The sequence below is a fragment of the Babylonia areolata genome, chromosome 19 (genome assembly GCF_041734735.1).
Source record: "Babylonia areolata isolate BAREFJ2019XMU chromosome 19, ASM4173473v1, whole genome shotgun sequence".
In the NCBI taxonomy this organism is placed as follows: Eukaryota; Metazoa; Mollusca; class Gastropoda; order Neogastropoda; family Buccinidae; genus Babylonia; species Babylonia areolata.
Window position 1 is genome coordinate 15,763,929 of NC_134894.1, and position 22,478 is coordinate 15,786,406.

The window sequence follows — 22,478 nt, forward strand, 5'->3', positions numbered from 1 at the left end:
GTCATGACAAGCCTGCGAGTGTGAGTGCGACTGCGCGTGTGTGTGTGTGCACGCGTGAGGCATAGTTTGTTCTTTTTGTGTGTGTGATATGATTCATGTTTATAATCTGTGATGAAATGGAAATCCCGGGGAAAGGGAAAGCGATACTCCGCCTTGTGACAGGTGGTACTGCCAGCAAGAGCAGTTGCAGCATATAATTTTATTGTCTCCGGGCATAGATATATTATTGCCCGAGACAACAGAGGCAGGCGTGTCAATGTAAAATTATTATCAACTGCACCTGTGACAACGTGCGCCGGCAACGATAGTTGTGTGCTGCAACTGGTGTTTGTGTGTGTGTGTGTGTGTGTGTGTGTGTGTCTGTGTGCTTGTATGTGTGAATTTGTGTCTGCATTGATTGTATTTGTATACATACACGCTCTCTTTTTAAATGCAATGAAACACAACTCCAAAAATCACTTCATTTATTACTCTGTGACTCAATGATACCATGTGAAAACACTGTGGTGTTGTATCTTAAAAATACACACACCTTCATACAGAAATGATATCCGAAGCTCAAGGACAGAATATTGGTATAATTGTACAATGTTGACTGAAAAATAATGCATAATACAGAAATGAAAAACAACAAGAAAGAAAGCAATTGAAAGGAACAAAAGAATGAAAAAGAGGACAAGAAAACATTTATTTCTGTAACACTTGCTACCATATTCATAATAAAACCAGAAGTATGCTATATTCTGCCAGTGTAACGTCCCAAATCGCCTCCCGCCCTTCCATAGGTTCGGCCCCTCTCCCCCAGGGATCTGGTGTCCTAAATCGTCCCCCAGGGACTGAAGGGTCCTTAATTACATACCAAAGTTGCTGAATGATACTGTTGGAACGTGTGCTTCACCGTGGCATTAGATTGGTCGCTGCCTCTGAAAACTGGCGTTTGGTCAACAAGTCGATCATTGCCTCTGTTCTGTTTAGTTGGAACCTGGCAATGAACAGCACCACCTAATCCGGAATATCCGATATCAAAAGGTATCCTTGTTGGTTTGTTGACAAGTCTCTAAAGTTTCAAAACAAGAGAGTGAGGTCAACGTCGGATGTCTCTCACAAGGTGATGTCCTTGAAAGCTGTGTGAGCTGACGCCGTAGCTGTCCTTGCTGTTCACTGCCTGCCTTGAGTTTTTTTTGTTTTTTTTTTAAGTGTAAATGTTTCATCCAAGTTGAGTAAAGAGCAGAATGCTAACACCCCTCCCCTTCCCTGCTAACGTCGCAACCTGCCCCATCGCGACCTGTCCAGAACCAGTTACTTTTTATTTTTATTTATTTTTATTATTATTTTTTTGAATTTTAAAGGATACGGGGCGTTTTTCAACTAAATAAGTTATTTCACAGTATTCATGAAACATTACAAAATTAACAAGAGGGGCAAGGCCTTCAAGACTCACTTGTGATACACTTTAAAAAAATCTAACCGCTAAAATGTGTTCTGTATTTGTTATTATAAAGCTTAGGGTTAAAAAAAAAAGAAAAAAAGTCCTGACGGCAGATTCGAACCGCGTGTGTTCGGGTGAGAAGAAACTGTCTAAATCATATCATTCTGGTGTATCTTGGGCATTCAAAAAATCTTTAAGGGCAATTAAAAAATTCTTTTTAAGTCAGTTACACCCGCCGGGAATGTAGAAATGTATGACACGGTCGATTCAATTTCTCTTTCATGTTCATTCTAGTTTTATAGTTTTAAAGTTGATATGAAAATTGAGAATTCTGTTAAACTAATAACATGTAGAGCCAAGTACAAGTACTTCTAAACGTCGTATGAAGTGAAAAGAACTTTATTTTGAGAAAAGTCAAGACTGGAAATTTTTACGTTTTATCAAGGGTATCAACTCTCATGGTTTATTTTTAACTGTGAATTCCAACTGATTTTCTTGATATTTTTATGGCAGTTTGGGACATAATCCAGTAAATGATGAGGCGTTCACAAATCTTTCTCGGAATAAATATTTAACGGTCTCCTTCTCCAACTTTCCACCACATGTTATCGTGTATTGTCGATTGAATATAGGATTGAACGGGCAGGTCAACAACTTGAAACAAAATGGCGTCGTTCGCGTTAGCGAGGAATATGAGCACGCGCTTTGAATATGTATAAATATGTGTACGCGATTGATTTTTGCCCATGACCTTCAGGGCTCAGCCAATAGATCTATAAATTAATGTCGATTGATTTTAGTATTTATTGTGCCCATCCCAGAGGTGCAATATTGTTTTAAACAAGATGACTGGACAGAACTGAATTTTTCCTATTTTTATGCCAAATTTGGTGTCAACTGACAAAGTATTTGCAGAGAAAATGGCAATGTTAAAGTTTACCACGGACACACACACACACAGACAACCGAACACCGGGTTACTCATGTGTGTGAAAACAAAATACCTATTTGAAATATTAAAGAAGTATACAAAAATTACTTACAGCGTCAAAAGTTCGCAGTGGTCCAGATCAGACCCTTCCCTCAAGTTCGTTCTTTTTCCAAACTGGCACCGTAAGTAACTCGGGTTAATCGAAATCTAAGAATGCAAACAATGCTGAACAAACTATGAAAAGAAACCGATTTTCGGCAGTGTAACAACCTGCTCCATGTCACGACGATTCCCAGTCTCTCCTTTTTTTGTCCGCCGTTCATCTGTTTGTAATTTCCAACAGACCCTTTTCTATTTGTTGTCTTTTTCTTACTGACTGCCTTGTCGCATTCTGCATTCTACCACAAGTTGCTCACGCGGCTACATTAAAAATTTTTTTTAACTACATGTACATTAAAAAAACATTTTCTGTGGTATCAAAAGTCTTTATCGGATGTTGCTGTCTTCGAATCTTTTAAAGTACTTGCGAAACTGTTCTTGTCATACAGTTTGGTCTTGGCATCAAATTGTTGCTGCTTTGATAGCGTGACATGTATGGACTGGATTCACAGCACCCGGCACCTGGCACCTGCACCATCTGGTTCGAATTGACTGGCGACAATGAAGAAGTGAGGAGGAGGAAAGGGAGTGGTGGGACAGGGAGGGAGAGAGGGAGGAGAATGAGAGGGAGAAAGCGAACAGAGAGAGAGAGAAAGAGTGAAAGGAGGACCAACAAGCAGAGTGAGAGTGTTCTTTTTCATTCTTCTTCTGCTTTCATGGACAACGCCAACTTTCACTCATGTACGAGTGGGCGTTTACATGTATGATAATTTTACCCTGATACGCGCTGGTGAAAAGCTGGTAGTCTATACTGACACATTCGGACTCATGTGCAAAAAAATGCTGTCACACATGACGCAAACATAGCCTCAGGTTCGCACGTGCACACAAAACATGACACACACACACACACTGTCTCATGCGCATACTTACACATTTTTTCACACACATACCCACGCCTACAAACACTTAAATATATACACGTATGTACGCATGCATGCACGCCTACACAAGCACACCTAATGTTCCAAACCATATATGGAAGGATGGAAGGAGTTTATCACACTTTTTATTTCCTTTTTCTTTTGTTTGGGGGGGCAGGGGCGGGGTGCGGGGATGGGGGGGCTTGGGTGGGGGGGAAGCGTTTTGGGACTAACTTTCGAGAAGAGTCCAGGGGTACCAAACCAGCTTGAGGGTGGGGAACATCCCAGAACATCTCCAGGGGAACGTTTCAGGTCACTGAAGTGATCCCCGGGTGACAATTTGAGACCTATGGGAGGGGGGGACAATTTGGGACATTACACCAGGATTACAGCATACTGCACACACACACACACACACACACCATACACACACAAACCTACAAATCACCTTAATCACACCAAATCAGAACACACACTTTACAATCTACTTTCCATACACTCAAAAGAATGCAAGTTAACAATATTCCGCAACGAAGATAAATGAAAAGACAGATAGCTGAGACCAGCTTATAATTAAAAGAATTTCACAGAATCTAGTGCAGTTGAATCAATTTTTTTTCTTTTTTCTTTTCTTCTTTTTTTTTTTTACCACTTTCTGTCTTTCTTCACAAATGACATATCAAATGTAAAAATTAAATATTAATAAATAATGAAATTAAAACTGTATCACAACATTAATTTAGCAGACATTAGGAAAGTTGATGAAACATAAGACGAATATACATATACATTCACCCACACATGCATGCATTTGTTCCATGAATCACCTGACACAAATGCACCAGCAGCTGTTTTGCAACAGTAATTGTCTCACTTGCATCATGACATGCACTTTAGAAAAAAAACCACTATACAGTATTATAGTAACCTCTTGAAGGTGGTGAGCATATTGCGAGTGTGCATTTGACAGGATATGGGGGCACCTTTCAGACAATAATTTGAAACAACAGGAAGAGAAATTATGCTGGTGGATGCAGAAACATGTTGGGGTAAAACCTCAGCCCCTCGATGTGTTCATCACGGCACACTCCCCCAAACTTCTCTGTCAGCAGTAGCCTGCAGGGAAAACCAGACATCATTTGTCAACCATGCTCAACAGTTTCATGCAAAATATGAAATAAATGTCTACGAAAAAAAAAAGTTTCTCAACTCTGCCAAATACAAAGAGAGGTAAAGCCTTCAAATGTTTTAAACAGTTTCACGTGAAAACAAATGTATAAAAATATTTTAATGAGTAAATTCACTTTCAAAAGAGATCATGCTGTCCTTGTGGCATGTTACTATACCCAGTTTGATTAAAATTGGATACAAGACATGAACTGTACTCAGCTTTTTCAGTTTTGCAAAGTTCTGACCTTGAGCCCTGACCTTGAGCCCTGACCTCTCACCCTGCTTACCTCATTGTCTTATGCATTTCTACCTGACAATGAATATATCTGTTAATGAAGACATAGACTGCTGGATGGATAGACAGATAGCTAGATGGATGGATGATAGAAAGATCAAACAAGAAGTAAGTCAACGACCTAGGCTTCATAAAAGGCACCGATGCTTCAATATCATCAAGGCAATGCTGGTGCCTATATCCTATTTCATACTTGCATGTTTCATCAATCATCTTCACAGGATTTCTCCCAATGAAACAAAGAAGCAATGAAAGATGATATATCCAAAGCATTACATTGCAATGTATTGTATCACTCTTTGTCACAAAAGATTTCTCAGTGTGAAATCTGGGCTACTCTCCCAAAAGAGAGTGCATTGCTACAGAACCACGCCACCCTTTTATTTTCTTTTTAGCTGCCTGCAAATGTACTTGTTTTCCTGTCGAAATGGATTTTTATTTTTTCTAAAGAATTTTGCCAGGGACAAGCCGTTTGCTGCCTGGAGTTCTTTTACATGTGCTTTGTGCATGCTATACACTGGCCCTTGTTTTATCATCTCATCTGAATGACTAGCATCCAAATGACCAATCAAGGTCTAGTGGGGGGGAGGGGGGGGGGGGGCAGGGGGGGGGGGGGGGAACTGGCGAGAGTGGGGATTCAATCCTAAGCGCTCAGATTCTCTCAATTCCTAGGCGGACACGTTACCACTATCCTAGAGCAGCACTCCACAAGACACTCACCTTTCTCTGGCCAGCAGCACTGAGACACCCACCAGCTGGGACAACTCTTCTGCTGTCAGTGAACTTCGTTCCTGTACCTGCCGACAGCGCAGAGCATCGCCATCCACAGTATTACAACCACACGTTAAGCTGAAGACGTTTCTTCTTTAACTAAAAAATGATAGTTTCAGTGTAATTTCAAGGAGGCGTCAAAGCATGTGGATTGCTCCATATACGCTACACCAAATTCATTGTTAAAAACAAATTTGTTTAATGAATAAATACTAAAGCGTTGATCAAGCCGTGAACGCCTACCATAGGTTTGTGTAAAACACTGACATGAAAAAAAACAAAGAGATAAAGAAATAAATACATTTTTCTAATTATATAAAAATGAAATAATTTTTTTTTCCTAAAGAAGATAAAATGATGGCTAGGTACCAGCGCAAAGTTTAGTGAAAACTAAAATAAAAATGTAATTGTAACATGAATGTGGAAACATTTTTGGCTTCTTCACGATTTTTGTGCCTTTTACAAAAGTGCATGGTCATTATAATTAGAATGTATTTTTATGCCAAATCTAGTGTCTACATGCACCCACATTTCCACATACAGTGACAACCAAAACACTTTATTATTACACAGACTCAAGTTGTGTCTCAACACACATGTGAAGCAAAAATATCAAATTCTATAGTTCTATGCAAGAAGTGTGGAGAGAGCACAAAAAAAACTTGCATCTCTGTGTACCTCTATTTCCCAAGACAATCTCCTTAAGCATGTGTATCAAACCAAAAGCAAAGTACTGATAAATACCTCATAATAAACCAAACCAAAACAATGACAAGGTTTTCATGTTATTTTTCTAGAATTCACAAAATACATGCAGAAAGCATACCAAAGCAGTGGTGGTGTTGATGATCTCCTCTTCATTCTGGCTTTGTGACTGCAGAACAGCAACCCCGCTGTCAAATGTACGTAACCTGGCAACATACAACAATGCTCCCACTTCACTGCGAGGTCAGGTCTCTCACTGTGTCAGGTCATGTCTGCCGCTGTGCCATGTCCATCACTGTGTCATGTGTGTCACTGTGTCAGGTCAGGTCTGTCCCTGTGTCAGGTCATGTCCATCACTGTGTCATGTGTGTCCATGTGTCAGGTCATGTCTGCCTCTGTGTCATGTTCATCACTGTCATGTGTGTCACTGTGTCAGGTCAGGTCTGTCCCTGTGTCAGGTCATGTCTGCCTGTGTCATGTCCATCACTGTGTCATGTGTGTCCATGTGTCAAGTCATGTCTGCCTCTGTGTCATGTCCATCACTGTGTCATGTGTGTCCCTGTGTCAGGTCTGTCACTATGTCAGGTCATGTCTGACTGTGTCATGTACAACACCGTGTCATATGTGTTCCTGTGTCAGGTCTGTCACTGTGTCAGGTCATGTCTGTGTGTATGTACAACACTGTGTCATGTGTCAGGTCAGGTCTGTCACTATATTAGGTCATGTCTGACTGTGTCATGTCATGTCTGATACTGCCATGTGTGTCACCATCATATGAGTCACAGCATCATGTATGTCACTGTGCCAGGTCATGTCCATAATTTGTGTCAGGCTTTGATGAACTCCTGTCGTGTCTGTCACTGTGTCAGTACAAGTGTGTCACTGTGTCATGTGTGTCACTGTGTCAGGTCATGTCTGTTGCTGTGTAATGTGTGTCACTGTGTCAGATCATGTCTGTCACTGTATCATGTCATGTCAATCACAGCCATTTCATGTGTCACCGTGTCAGTTCATGTCTGTCACTGTGTCAGTTCGTGTGTGTGTGTGTGTGTGTGTGTGTGTGTGTGTGAGATGTGTGTCATTATGTCAGGTCATGTGTCACTGTGTCAGTTCATGTCTCTCACTGTGTCAGGTTATGTCCATCACTGTGTCAAATTCTTTGATGGACTCCTGTGGTGTCTGTCACTGTGTCAGCTCAGGTCTGTCACTGTGTCATGTGTGTCACTGTGTCCGGCTTTGATGGACTCCTGTCATGTCTGTCACTTTGTCAGGCCCCAATGGGATCACCTACCAACCAAGTGAGAAAAGGTATTACAATCAATTTAAAGATCACAAAAATCAAAATGCTCCATCAACAGCCAACTCACAGAAGCAGTTTCTGTAGCAGGTCAAATGCATGTGCTGGCACAGTGAGACAAAAGCAATGTATTAAGGGGCAAATGCTGCCAGTGTAACGCCATCAAAACAACAGCAACTAAAACACAACCCAAGTTTTAATCACTTTCTACTAGCCACACACCACATCTGCACACACACACACACACACACACACACTCCACAAACACACCCACCCTTCAATATACTAACCCAATACACACCTGATAGGCAGTGCCAGTATTTCCATCAGCTCACACGCATGAAGCAAGTCTTCTGGAGACAGAAGCTGACACAGCAAAAACAGTAACAAACCATTAATAATTATAATCACAATGTGTTAACAAGAAAATAATTCTTAATGTAATTTTCAATGCTAAATGTGCAAAATGTCAAATAAAAAAACCACCAACTTTTCTTTCATTTATATACATGGGTCAAAAAAAAGATTAATGAAAAATTGTTCTTAATTATCTCCATGATCATAAATGTTAATCAAATGACATGATAGGAAACCATATATATCTATATGTATCATGCACATTGTTAATTTGTTTGAAGCTTCTCTGGATGAACAACAGTAGATGAAACAAACCCTAAAAAATGTTTTCAAACTAAAGAAAAATATCAGTGAATTCAACAGTTGTACCTCCAGCCATAACAGAGTTACTGCATAGACTCACTTTGTTTACATACATGAGAGAAAAAAACAACAACACATGCAACTTTGTTCATAATCTTTTTATCACAGATATAAATTAAATCCTAGAACAGATGTACGAATGCACATTTCAATCATTTTTTTTAACTTTGTTTATAGCATATATATATATATATATATATATATATATATATATATATATATATATATATATATATATATACATGTCAATTATTTCATTAATTTGTTTGAAGCTTTGAAGCTCTTGAGATGCACACATGTGAATTAAAAAAAAAAAAAGGTTTTCAAACAAAGACATAAATGTGTCAAGGCAGTTCCCCTCTTTCGAAATTGCGCATTTAGTCCTGGCGTCTTTATTTCATGCACATGGCCTCCTACCTAACCTGTTCAGCCACAGAGCGTGCCTCATGCAGCACGCTGTATCTAGGTCACAACTTTGCCTGACTATTGCAGTTCTTTTGCTGTGCGTTCATGCGTTGGATTGTTTGTGTTTGTGGTTCTATAAAAAGTGTGCATCAGTTTCTTTGTGGATAAAAAATAGTGACAATCATGGCTCCAGGTGTTGTCTTTCACCTGGCAAAAGCTGGTGTCTGCAGCATGCATGTGAGTGACTTGATTAACTGACGATTCAAGGTCTATGTGAGACAGGTCAGACAGTGCTACACACTGGCACTGTGCCAGGAAACTGAGTCACTGCAGTGAGCTGGTGGTGACTTTTGTGTATAGTATAATCGTTCTAGTTAACAGCGTTGCAGAAGTCACATCTGATATTTAGAAAAATAAAAAGAGTTAAGAAACACAGCAACAGTAATAGCAGCAGCATTAGGTGTAGTACGTTGTAACTGTGGTGGTAGTGAAAGTGAAAGTCAAAGTAGCGGTTCTTTTCATTGCAGTTTTGATTAGCTCAAGAGTGTGTGTGTGTGTGTGTGTGTGTGTGTGTGTGTGTGTGTGTGTGAAGTCAAGTCAAGATTTTATTTCTTGATGGCAAAATGAATAAGCAATAATTGCTTTTTTACAGTGTGTGTGTGTGTGTGTGTGTGTGTGTGTGCTGGTGGTGGTGGTGGTGGTGGAGTGTAAATAAACAATTTGTTTAATCTGAAGATACACATCCTTATGAACTTTTTGTATATGGTATAATATGCTTGCAGATATAAAAATATTCAAAAAAAAAAAGGAAAAAAAAAAAAGCTTTTTATTGCTATAATTTACAGTAATGTAACATAAATAACATTTGGAAATAATGTGTAGACAGGTGTTGGGTTGTAACAGGAGGAAGGTGGAATTAAAGCAGATTAAAACAAAGCTTTAAACACAGGTTATGGATCACAAGGAACACAGGTGCTGGGTGGATGAATCATTTATATTTTGAGCAACAGGTGAGTTCAGAAGTCTATACCCGATGTACCAAAGCAGTTTTTAGGAACATGTATTGTGCTGCGACTGTCAGAGAGCCAGTATACAGTGAGGTTTTTCAACGCTGTGATATGTCAGTGGAGTAACTACATAATCAACATCATAAAATGGCTCCATTTGGTGAGTTCAATAATGCATGCATGCATGCACGCATGTATGCATTTTGTGTGTGTGTGTGTGTGTGTGTGTGTGTGTTTTGGGACACCTGATATATACAGGAGGCATGAAATGACACTTAATAGACAACACACACACACACACACACATTATGCTGTTTTGAATTTGATAATACTCGCATAATTTATGTCCGAACTTTTAGAAATTTTGCAGACTTGTTGATGATACCCTAAGGTTACTGTGTGAAATTTTCAGTGAATTTGGTATCTCTATCACTGAGAAAATACTTGTTAAAAAGCAGTTCACTTTTCTGGGGACACCCGATATACAATGTGTGTGTGTGTGTGTGAATATATGCATGTCACAAGCACTTCATGTCTATGTCATGCAACATGCACAACATTATTTCTTTATAAAGTAAATGGTATAATAATGATAATTCAAAATGCATGTTACAAGCATTCCACATACTAAGCATGCTACAAGCACCTCAAATGTATTTTTGTCTGTGTTTATGTGTGAGTATAACATTCTTCTTCTTCTCTCTCTCTCTCTCTCTCTCTCTTTGTTTTGTACAAATGTGCCATTTTCACTCATGTTTTCCAAATTTCAGCATGTCACTTTTTGGAACCTGTTAAAAAAACAAAAAAAACAAAAAAACATCTACACTCACCTCTCCCTCCCTTACAAAAAAAAAAAAAAAAAAAAAAAAAAAAGTGGCGAATTTCAGCTTGCACAATGAACAGGAATATACAGTCATGTGTGTTGGGAGGGGAGTGAGGTGATATAAATATAAAAGGTGTGTGTGCATGCATGTGTGCATGTGTGTGTGTGTTAAACAGCGGGAAGGGGATGTGTTATTGGGGCTGTCATGCTTGTTATCTCTATGATGTATCACATACTTCACCAAAGTTAATTTGTCTTATCAGGATCATGATTTTTTCTGATACAGATATATATGTACGGTATGTATACATGTATATCTATACATGTGTATGCATGCGTATGTCTATATGTGTGTGTGTGTGTGTGCGCGCATCTGTGTGTATGTGTGGTGTGTATTTTGTTTAATATCTTGTCACACATACTGGTGACTGTAGGCATTTTGTTAAAACACTGATTTTCAAATCTTAATGTTATTGTTCAAAAAGGTAGAATATAATGGAGGGTTGATCTGTGAATTGGAGACAGATAGATACAGAGACAGATAGATACATGTGAGTATGTGTGTGTGTGTGTGTGTGTGTGTGTGTGTGTGTGTGTGTGTGTGTATGTAGAGAGAGAGAGAGAGATTCCCTCATGTGAATGCAAATATTCGCAGACACACCACACTGGCACCGTTGTGTGAGTGTGAGAACTAGTGTGTGGGATGCCACAATTAAGGCGACCATTCCCTCTCTCATTTCCTTCTCAACAGGTGGCCTGTGCAAGGCCTGCCAGCTCAGTGGCAGGCCCCATCTTAGCAGGCACATCTTGTTAGCAGAATCCCATTCTACAGTGTGCTGTGCATGGCTTTACTCTGTGCAAGTGGTTTTTCTGTTCTGCTGCTCTCGGTTATTCACCAAGTCTGCAGTTTACCAGAGCCTGAAGCTGTTTCGTTACTTCAGTTTTTCGTCTTCAGGTAAGTAAATGCCGCCTGCTTGGAACTACAGTGCAAGGAAAAAACTGCCGTGGAGTGAATCCTACAGTCTGACCTCCATCCCTCTTGCTCTGTTGACACGACAGTAGACATCAGTCAGGGTCATCATTCCTCCACTTTCCTGCAAACATCAACCACATCAACATGTCATGGTGAACGGCAAAACAACAACAATATTTACTATACTGATTTATTACAATGTTCTAAGTGAATATGAGCAATATTTCTATATGAATGTCTTGAATGTTTGTTGCTTCTGTTTAATTCAGTCATGTTCAATGTTTCTGTGTTGAGCAACTGTCTATGTTCTGATGCATTTTCCCTTAACCCTCTGACTGCTTAAAAAAAATAAATAAATAAAAAAAAACAGCAGAAAGTGGTATTTCAAGTCATAAATCAATACCCAGAACACTCAGCCAAAAAGTGAGAAAATGGTCTGGAGATATACCACTCTAAATCAATTGTGTGAATTTTCAGCCTTCCACAGTTATTTCCCTTCTTTTGGTGTCATCAGCGATGTCACCATGACCCTGAATTCTACGACCACAGCAGTCAAGGAGTTAATGAGATAATAGTTATCTTATCTTATCTGACCTTAACTGAACCAAATCAAATCAAATCATGTTGCTTCCAGCCCAGCTAACCATGAAGGGGCCACAAGGCCAAACCAAGATGCCCTGCACAACATCTGACAAGCTATAACAAATTAATCAATATTAACTAAAATATATATGGAAAAGTGTTCTTTGGTTTTTGTTTTGTTGTTCTTTATATATATATATATATATATATAATATATATATATATATATATATAAAAGTCTGCAGATAAAATGGATGTACTTAAGGCTTGAAGACCTAAACTGTCTGGCTGAAGGGACTAATGATTTGTCCTTTTATTTATTTAATTTTTAATTACCACACATGCACAATCTCTCTCTCTCTCTCTCTTTCTCTCACACACAAACACACACATACACACCCACTATGCCAAACCAGAAAACAACACACTCAAAACACGCACATACACACACATACAAACACACACCTATCTCCCACCTCAATAGGTTTGGTCAGCATAGAAGCAAGCTGACGTGCCAGCTCAGTGTAGTACTTGTCACCTGTGCCATGAGTTTCTCGAGTCACGGGGTTGGGAATACCCATACTCAGCAGGTAGGCTTTGAACTTCACTGTCTGTGACACACAAAAAACATTTACATGGAGATGGGGCGCTTATACAGCTGTTCAATGGGTTATCTTAGTTTTTTTCTTCAGCCAGAAACAGTGGGCTGATGAATGTCTAGTCTGCCAAGAACCTTGTTTTGAATCCTGATTGAGCCCTTGAGTGAATATTCAAAGAACAGTCTAAGAAATACATTTTATGAGAGGGCAGCAAATGTGGAATTTTAATCTTTGTTTTTTCAATTGACAACTGTCACAACATCACTTCAGCATCCTTCATTGTGGTATGTGCCAACAGTAACCAGGTGTTACCTTCTCCCTCTCTTTCTTTCTCTCTCTCTCTGTCTCTCTCTCTCTTTTTTTTAAATGACAAACGTACAAAAGAAAGAACAGTGTTTCCTATATAAAACAAGTATAAGCCTAAAATCTGGTACAAAACAAAACATATCTTGTGTGTGCATGCATGTTCCCGGGCCATAGGAACATCCATACAATTCCCAGGACAGAGGTGAATCATTTTTTGTGAGTTTGCTTGTTTTGGTGGGTCTTTTTATCTTAATTCAAAGCACGTTTATTTGTTATTTTTTTTAATTCAAAGCACGCTAGATTTCATCAAAAAAACTCAGAATTCACTCTCAGCTGGATCTAAGTAATGCATAATGTTTGGCACAAGAGTTGGTTCCATCAACACAGAACATATTAGAAACAGGCTTTGCATTATCAGGACAGATGAAAAGAGTGTGGCTTTTTCTGTTTTTTTCTTTTTCCAATTTTCTCACCAAGTAAATCAGCAGTAGCATTGCAACAGCCGTTGTCAGCAACATATCTCAGAAATAGCCTCTGGGGCTTTTCTGCAGCAGTCAAACCCAACTGACACATGCTCGTTCTTTGTGCGTGTTCTTTGTGTGCATTTACTTGTTTACACATAGCTTTCACACCCCTGAAAATGTAATGTTTGGTAATAAAAACTACATTATCAATGACGACAATGCTTTCAGAATGTGTCCAAGTTACAGTTTATGGTCTGGATCTTAAAGAAATGTGTTAATGCTAACTGAATGTTTGTTAGAATTATTATGTCAATGCTTATTGAATGCTTGTTAGAATTATTGTTTAAAGTTCATAGCTCAGATGCATGTTTGTGTTTTTTAACTGGATTCCAATTATGTTTACACCTGACCAAAATGAAGGCATATTTCATCAGATATGTGTGCAGGGGCATGTGTGTGTGTGTTTGCATGTGTGCAAGCATGTTGGTGCCTAACAGAGTCAAGATGTGTACTTATTTCTGTCACTGTAAACCATGAGTTCATAAACAACGCTGTACATCAACATGCATTGTTTGTATTGGGTAAGACTTTCAGGTGCACGCTAAGTGGCTGAGATGTGAAACCAAGATAAATTCCTTTACAGTTCATTGCTAAATAAATAACCTGAATCTGGATATCCAGAACAGAAACCACGATGTCACCAACCTTGACATGACACAGCACATAAAGAAGGTCTTTGCAATGACAAACATTTCTATTTTCTTCCCTTCTTTCACATTTATGAAAAACAAACCTCAAATGGGGTATGCTCAAAAAATGTCAAAAGCACACACTGTCAGCTCATTAAATCAAATCCAGAGGAAAACTGACACTTATTCCCTACACTGGCCCACCTGAGCATCTGTTATACAGAAGCCAAATGAAATCTATATGATACTTAAATCTTGCCATAGACAGAACAAAATCAAAGAAAAAATAAACATAAAACCAAAAGAACATGTGCTGATTGTATTTTATTGTATTGTATTGTATTTTATTGTACTACATTGTATTGTACTGTATTACATTGTATTGTATTGCATTGCATTTCATTGCACAACATTCTCTCTGGTTCACAGCTTTTTGTTTTGTTGTTGTTGTTGCTTTTTTACTTTTTTTTTTTTTTTTTTTACTGTCTGCAGTTTGACTGAATTCTAATCAAATGGAATTTTCTTCACACAACCCTTTCATTGCCATGGGTTCTTTAATGTGCGCTAAGTGCATGCTGCACATGGGACCTTGGTTTATCATCTCATCCGAAACGAAAAGCACCAAGACCATCACTCAAGGTATACAGGAAGGAAGCGTAAAAATCCTGGTCCAGTGTGGGACTCAAAGTCAAACCCATAAACACTCACTTCCAAGTCGTGCACATTACCACTGGGCCACTGATGCATGCTGAAGCTGAAAGAACTGTATGGGGATGGGACAACAGACAATGATCGAATACTGAAACTGTATTCTGAAAGGGGTGGAATACCTGAAAAAAAATAATAACAATATTAAACACATCACTACACCTGTTTTCTGTCCTCTTTTGTTACTTCTGGTTCAGTCTTGATTCACACTGATATCAGCTCAGTATTTTCATATCTGTTCTCAATTGAATTAACACACACACACACACACACACACACACACACACACACAAATACAAACACACACACATATACACACAAACACACACAGATAACAACTGATATGACACAAACAATAAAAAGAATGAAGTAACAAAACACTTGCTCAATACCTCATCTTCTGTGATGTCTCCTTGCTTGTCTTTAATTTTGGTAGCAATGGTCTTTGAGAGGTTAACCATGTCCTTTGCCTGAAAATTAAATGACAGTTGTTACACGTTTCAAGAAAAATATTAAGGTTAGTTGTTACATGTTTCAAGAAAAATATTAAGGTTAAAAGTCCTAACCATGACCATGCAAATGAAATGACAGTCATTATGTATGTTCTTATGTAAAGAACAAACCCAGAAAACAGAGTATGGATGCCTACATGGTGGGGTAAAAACGGCCATATACGTAAAAGCCCACTCATGTATGTACGAGTGAACGTGGGCGTTGCAGCCCACAAACGAAGAAGTAGGTCCCAAAGCCTTTCACAGTCCCTCCTTTACGTCCCTTCACCTCCCCCTCCCAACAAAAAAATAAAGAAACAAAAAAAGAAAGAGAGATTCTTTTGCGTAAAAAAAAAAAGAATAGTAAAGATTTTCATACAAAACAAATAATACAAGTATTTACTTTTTTTTCAAAAAGCAATGATGTAGATGATGCTGGCAATCACCTGTGCAAAATACAGTGATAGCACAGCGAACAAAACTGAAATTCAAGGGAACATCAATGAAGGGATATAATCCACCCTCAGAATTCCACAGTGCACTATACAACAACTGGGGTCGTTTCCCACGAACTGTCACCAGTCCAGCCAGCACCACAGTGGTGTAAAAATTATTGATGAATATAACCATGTCGAATGACTAAGTGTATAGGCAAGGGATTAAACATGCTGAACTATTCCCCCATCTCAGAGGTGACGCTAAACACTTGACTTGACTTCTACGATATTTGAGGCCCCGTTAAAAGGCCTGTTCATCATTCTGTGGATATTAACTATATACTTTGCAGCATGCTTGGCTGGCATATGGAACAATAGTTAATGTCTTAATCCACCAAATAACAATTACATGTGTACAAAGAGGGCAAATTTTTCCAGTGGCAATCGAGTCCATTCGTAAAAGAGTTGATGGAAGGTGCAGTTTTGACGTTGTTGGGCAAACTGTTCCAGAGGGAAACATTCCTTAAGTTCCTCCTCCCTGTTCCCACCCCAAAGATCTCATCCCTTATTCACCCATTTACCCCAGAAAACAGAGTATGGCTACCTACATGGTGGGGTAAAAACGGTCATACACATAAAAGCCCACACATGTACAAATGTGTGAACATGGGAGTTGCAGCCCATGAACGAAGAATTCTCCCATTTCCTCACAGGACACAGTGATGTCAAGTGAATGTGGGAGACACAGCCCACGAACAAAGAAGAAGAAAGTGCAGTGCCATCCATTTCTTATTTTTTCTATCTGCTTGTGTATTTTTGTTCTACCATCAAAAAAGTGGATTTTTCTGCAGTTTTATCAGGGACATCCGTTTTACATGCACTGAATGCATGGTGAACACGGGACCTCAATTTATCGTCTCATCCAAAAGGCTATCAGCTTATGCCCCCACCCCCTCTCCAACATCCCCTCTTGTGTCAAGACAATGATTATCAGCCCTTCACCATCACAGAGGAGTAATATACCAGTTCTTTCCACACAAAACAGCACAGAGGCCCCTACCTTGCCCATCAACTTGCTGAGGTCCTCAAATGCCACTGAAATGTTTTTGTTGGTTTCCTTGTTGCGCTGCTCTATCGATCTCTCAATGCCCACAATTCCAGGCCGATGGCGAGGTAACTGGAAAAAAGAAAAGTGGGTTTCGTATTATCAAGGTCACATGCACATGTGAACACACTTATGTGATTTCATAGTTGCTTTTTTATGAAGAGAATAACTAAACGCACAATAAGAACAGTCAGCTTAACTTATTTAATTGTTTAAACTCACTTCTTGTTTGACAGTCTATAAGTCTGTCTGTTTAAATGGTTGTTATAGAAGCTAACAATATATACATACATACATGCATATATATATATATATATGCATTGTGTATAGCATATAATAATAAAATCTGACAAGTAATAAAGGAAACAAACTTTCAAAAATAATGAATAAAGCTAATTCTAATTGTGTTCACAAACAACATACTTTATTCTCATAGCATTAAAACAAAATATAAATAAAAAGAAACAACAAATCAGATCTGCACTGGATGCAATCAGTCTCTCTCTCCCTACAACACCTGCCCTATCTGACACATCCAAATATATATATATATATATATATATACAAATGTACATACAATATACATATGTAATTACCTGAGGGTTGGCACCTGAAGGTCCCGGTAAGGATTTTTCCCACTGTTTCTGTTTCAACATTTCTTGAAAGGTCCTATAAAACTGCACACAAAATATTCTGAAGTTTGATGTTTAGATCTTGCATGCATGAGACTTGCATAAACAAAACCTTTCTTTCAAGCACAAAAGAGGAACAAACATCATCCACAAATACACACACACAAACACATGCATGTGCACGCACGCACGCACGCACGCACGCACACACACACACACACACACACACACACACACATACCTGACAATGTTTGTTACCACTCTCTGACAACAAATAATGTAACACAAATCAATACCTAAATCTGCACCCAGCAAATGTTTCCCGGAAAAAAAAAGTAAATCACAGACTCAAAATAAAACTATAGTGCAACATCCCTGAAACAAATGTCAATTTTCAAAAATTTGAAGCACTGGTCCCACAATTCCAAATTCAAGACAAAGCAATACAATGAAGTTTTCACCTCAAATATGTCCCTAACCTTTAGTAAAAACAAACAAACCAACAACATATAGGTCTCATGATATAAAAGCACTATGTCATACCAATATGCCCTTATTCAAGTCACCTTTTCCCATTTTTCCAGTGTCATCTCACCCTGTGCTATTTCACCCAGTCAGTGTTTGGGGCATCGTTTTGCCTAAATTGGGCATCCCCAGTAAAACAGAGAGAGATACAATTCCTTTCACGCTGTGTATCAATCACTTCAAAATACACTGTTTGGGGTACATTTCCTTTTCTGCTGTATCTCAGTCACTTCAAAATTCACTGTTTGAGGTACACATTGTCAACCACGGATATGACAGTGAAATTGAGCACACTATGTGGCAAACTATTTTTCACTATCACACAAATGGGAGGAGAATAACTCACAACAAAATGAACAGTGCCAACTGAAACCCTGTCATTTTAGAACAGTGCCAACTGAAACCCTGTCATTTTTGCTATAAACAACAGTGTCCTATTCAACCTGAATGGTAAATTAAAAAAGGGAGAACCCAACCCTTGCAGACACACACACACATGTAAGCGGTTCTGTCAAAGCACTGTACCTCTTTCTCCCCAGCTTCTCTGAAGGACAGTCGGATGTAGTTGTGGACACTGTGGGTGGTAGGACCGGGTGGTTTCTGAGCTCCTGCAGGATTCAAGTGGACCACAATCTTGGCACTGAAAACAAGAGTACAGACATATACCAACATGTACAAGAAGCAAACAGTAAACAGACCATGCATGTATATGAGAAAAATTCACATTTGATTTGTATACAGGAAAGGTTAATATGTTGATTTATGTGTATGTTAGTATCAAAATCTATTACATTAAAAAAAAAAAAAATCTTATATTAAAAACCAAAATACAATTGTACAGGATCTATTTTGAAGTGCGTGTGTGCGCGCGTGTGCGCGCACGCGTGTGCGTGCGTGTGTGCATGCATGCGTGCGCGCGCGCGTGTGTGTCACTGTGTGTGTGTGTGTGTGTGTGTAATGTTTGTGGTATGTGTGTGGCATGTATGTGATGTGTGTGTATGTGTGCGTGTGTGGTGCATGTGATGCGTGTGCATGTGTGTGTGCATGTGCGTGTGAGTGTGAGTATGAGCGTGTGAGAATAATTTTACCTTCACTTAAACAGTTGTCTACACAAACATTCACAACATAGCAGAAACCATATTGCGCACCTTTTAGCGAATCCTGATGCCTGCTCCTCCAGGTACACCACCAATGACAGTGGTAAACACAGAACACATGACTGAAAAAAAAGAAAAAAGAAATCTTATCCAAAGAATGTTAGGCTCAAAAGTCCAGTGGCAGATACCTCATACACCTTTTTATTTCTAATTATGCGCACAGCACAAGAACAAAATACCTACCATATAATAATGACTGTATACATTACAAGACACAAACTCTCTCTCTCTCTCTCTCTCTCTGTGTGTGTGTGTGTGTGTGTGTGTGTGTGTGTGTGTGTGTGTGTGTGTGTGTGTGTGTGTGTGTGTGTGTGTGTGTGTGTGTGTGTGTGTGTGTGTGTGTACAATAATGATTGCACTAGAAAATAAGACTAATACAATTTTTACATTTGTACCATTCACATCTGGACACAAAACATGTTAAAAATGTTCACAACTAGATGCAAGACAAGCTAAGTTATATAAATATCTGCATACATACATACATACATACATACATACCACACACATATATATATAGAGAGAGAGCGAGACAGAGACACAGAGAGAGAGACAGAGAGGGAGAGATCGAGAGAGATCGAGAGAGAGAGAGAGAGAGAGAGAGAGAGAGAGAGAGAGAGAGAGATTGTATGATACATACATACAATATGATACAAACAAATGTGTTATTTAACTTCTGACAACATATATGTGGAAATCCATAATTTCAAACTTAAAACAACTAAATCGGACCACTGACCAAGAACATTTAAACACTGGAATATAACTGAAAGTAAGTTAAGCTTTGTCACCAGTCAGCAGAAATATCACAATCCAATTGATCCATCACAATGGAATACTTCGCAAAATTATTTTCTTCTGATATTAAGTTGATTTATTTGATCATGTGTGCTAAAAAAAATTCTTTAGATCTTTATTTGACTTAGTCACTGTCAAATAATGAATGACATATTCAGACAACAGTCAATGTCAATTATTACATAAAACACACACACACACACACAACAACAACAAAAATCAAAACTGAATCTTCATCCCAGGATATAAAATCAATTCTAGCATTATAGTAGCACACACTAATACACAAAAATATAGTTATATAGATCTATCTATAGACAGACACAGACCTATATAATATCTTAATTATAATAAGAAAAAACGAGTCAGAACATTTCTGAAACAATCAACCAATCAATCACTTGAAAAAAACAGTCAACTAACCAACTGAAATACCACTGAAATGATCCGTGCATAATGCCTTTGTCTGCAAATCAATACTTTACATATCTATGCAGATTGAACAAATGCATACAACTACAAAATGAAAAATGAAAATCATACTAAAACAAAACCAAAAAAAAAACCACAAAAAAAGAATATTAACAGTATTACTGGTGACTGTGATTTCAAATCTGATTCTTGATGTGAGCAACACAGAACAAATCTCTGAAACACACGAAGATTGGAATGGAATGTAAAAGTAAATGCTCACTTGACAAAATAAAATATGCCTAATAAAGTGAAAAAGAACAAGATCAAAAAGAAAGAAATGAAGGAAACGGTTTTTTTTTTTTAATATATGTAACTCGCACTGACTGATCATACTGATTTATAAAAAATGAAATATACATGATAAAAATCCTTTGAGAAGAAACTGATCTGCATTGGGTGTTTGTGTAGCCTGCAATTGTGTGTGTGTGCACGCATGTGTGTGTGTGTGTGTGTGTGTGTGTGTGTGTGTGTATGTGTTGCATTTGCATGTGTGAACAATTATCAGCATGAGTACATGTATGTGTTTACACACACACACACACACACACACACACATCCAGATATATAAACTGAAAATGATTTTTCATACCCTGTTGCGCTGATCTCTCCACAGCAATCGGTGGGTTGTGAGAATGAGAGTTCCACATTCAAATGCTGTCTGAAAAATAGTTCAAATCTGACTATATACTAAAATTCATACATCTAAAACGAAGTATTGTATATATTTTATTTTTCATTTTCTGATCACATACAAAACTTCTCATGTGGACGTCTTCAACTTGATAATGCCATAAGGTGTTAGTGATAAGAAAAGAAAAACGTCTACCATTTCAATTTTATATGTATTAATATATATATGCTCTCTCCCTCTCTCTCTCTCCTTCACACACACACACACACACACACACACACACACGTTGTGCATCACACTTTTCACTCACAGTTGGAGCTAATTTAAATTTCACTGTCTTTGAAACAGTGCCATTTTCCTGAAGAAATAGAAGACTGTCTGACTAGTGAGCTGCACAGTAAATAAAAACGTATAAAAAATAAACAAAAGCCCTTCACTTTCTGTTGAGTTTGATGCCTCTGCCTGAATGAATGGACAGCGAATATGCCAGACATGCTACGTTTCTGTCACTGTCGGTCAGCACTTTTTCTTACCTTATCATTGCCATCATATAACGCTACACCTGTTTGCTGCTCAACCAACTGTTCGCCCGTAAAAAGATGTCCTTCACTCCATTCAAAACGATCCATCTTCTGAGGAGAACACAGATGAAGTTTCGGAAGTCTTCTGCCAACTTTGCACACGAGTGATCTCTCCTGTTACAATCCGGGCCACCACTGTTCTAAAAATAATTATGGAGATCAGTGCAGGGCCATCGTTTTTGTTTTTAGTTGCTGTTGGGGGTATTTTTCTCTCTTTTTTTTCCTTTTTTTTCCCCGGCAGTTTCACAGCATGCGGAAATCTATTATCCTTGTATATGAAGTACACCAAGACCATATATGTATAATAAGATTAAGAAGAAAAAAAAGGCAGGTGCTTTACCTCACAGACTTAAAATGTATATAGACTTATTTTGGGCGGACTAAAACAGAACCATTTTATTTGTGAGGCCGTGGCTTGACTTACACGTAATATAAACCTGACTCTTGAAGTCAGGCCATTTTCACCGTATCACTGTGCTCTCAGACCTATGATGGTTTACTGATTAGTGTCGTAATTTGTTCAGTGCCATTATTCAACAAAATGCCTTTCTTCTTCTTTTTTCTCTTTTTTGGGGGGGTGCATGTGAATAGTAGCTGGGGCTACCTTTCAGTGACAAATGCATGTTACATTCCTGGTGATATCAAAGTAAACGAGAATCATGTGCTGAATTCATGTTTTGACTCTCACTCCCTCTCTCTCTTCTATCGTGTGTGTGTGTTAAAAATATGTGTGTGCTGACAGCAATCCAAT

At 38.5% G+C, this 22,478-nt stretch overlaps 1 protein-coding gene across 1 annotated transcript; it reads right to left on the bottom strand.

Moving 5' to 3' along the window:
* Positions 1-456: 456 nt before the first annotated feature.
* Positions 457-21,826, bottom strand: LOC143293502 (vacuolar protein-sorting-associated protein 36-like). The gene is made up of 13 exons (XM_076604402.1): positions 21,680-21,826; positions 21,105-21,173; positions 19,235-19,305; positions 18,612-18,726; positions 17,526-17,606; positions 16,885-17,001; positions 15,289-15,366; positions 12,607-12,741; positions 11,604-11,669; positions 7,922-7,986; positions 6,445-6,529; positions 5,568-5,644; positions 457-4,498 (listed from the first exon to the last, which is right to left on the bottom strand). Exons 1-13 carry the CDS (start codon positions 21,773-21,775, stop codon positions 4,402-4,404), a joined length of 1,152 nt encoding a protein of 383 aa, XP_076460517.1. The 5' UTR covers positions 21,776-21,826; the 3' UTR covers positions 457-4,401.
* Positions 21,827-22,478: the final 652 nt, after the last annotated feature.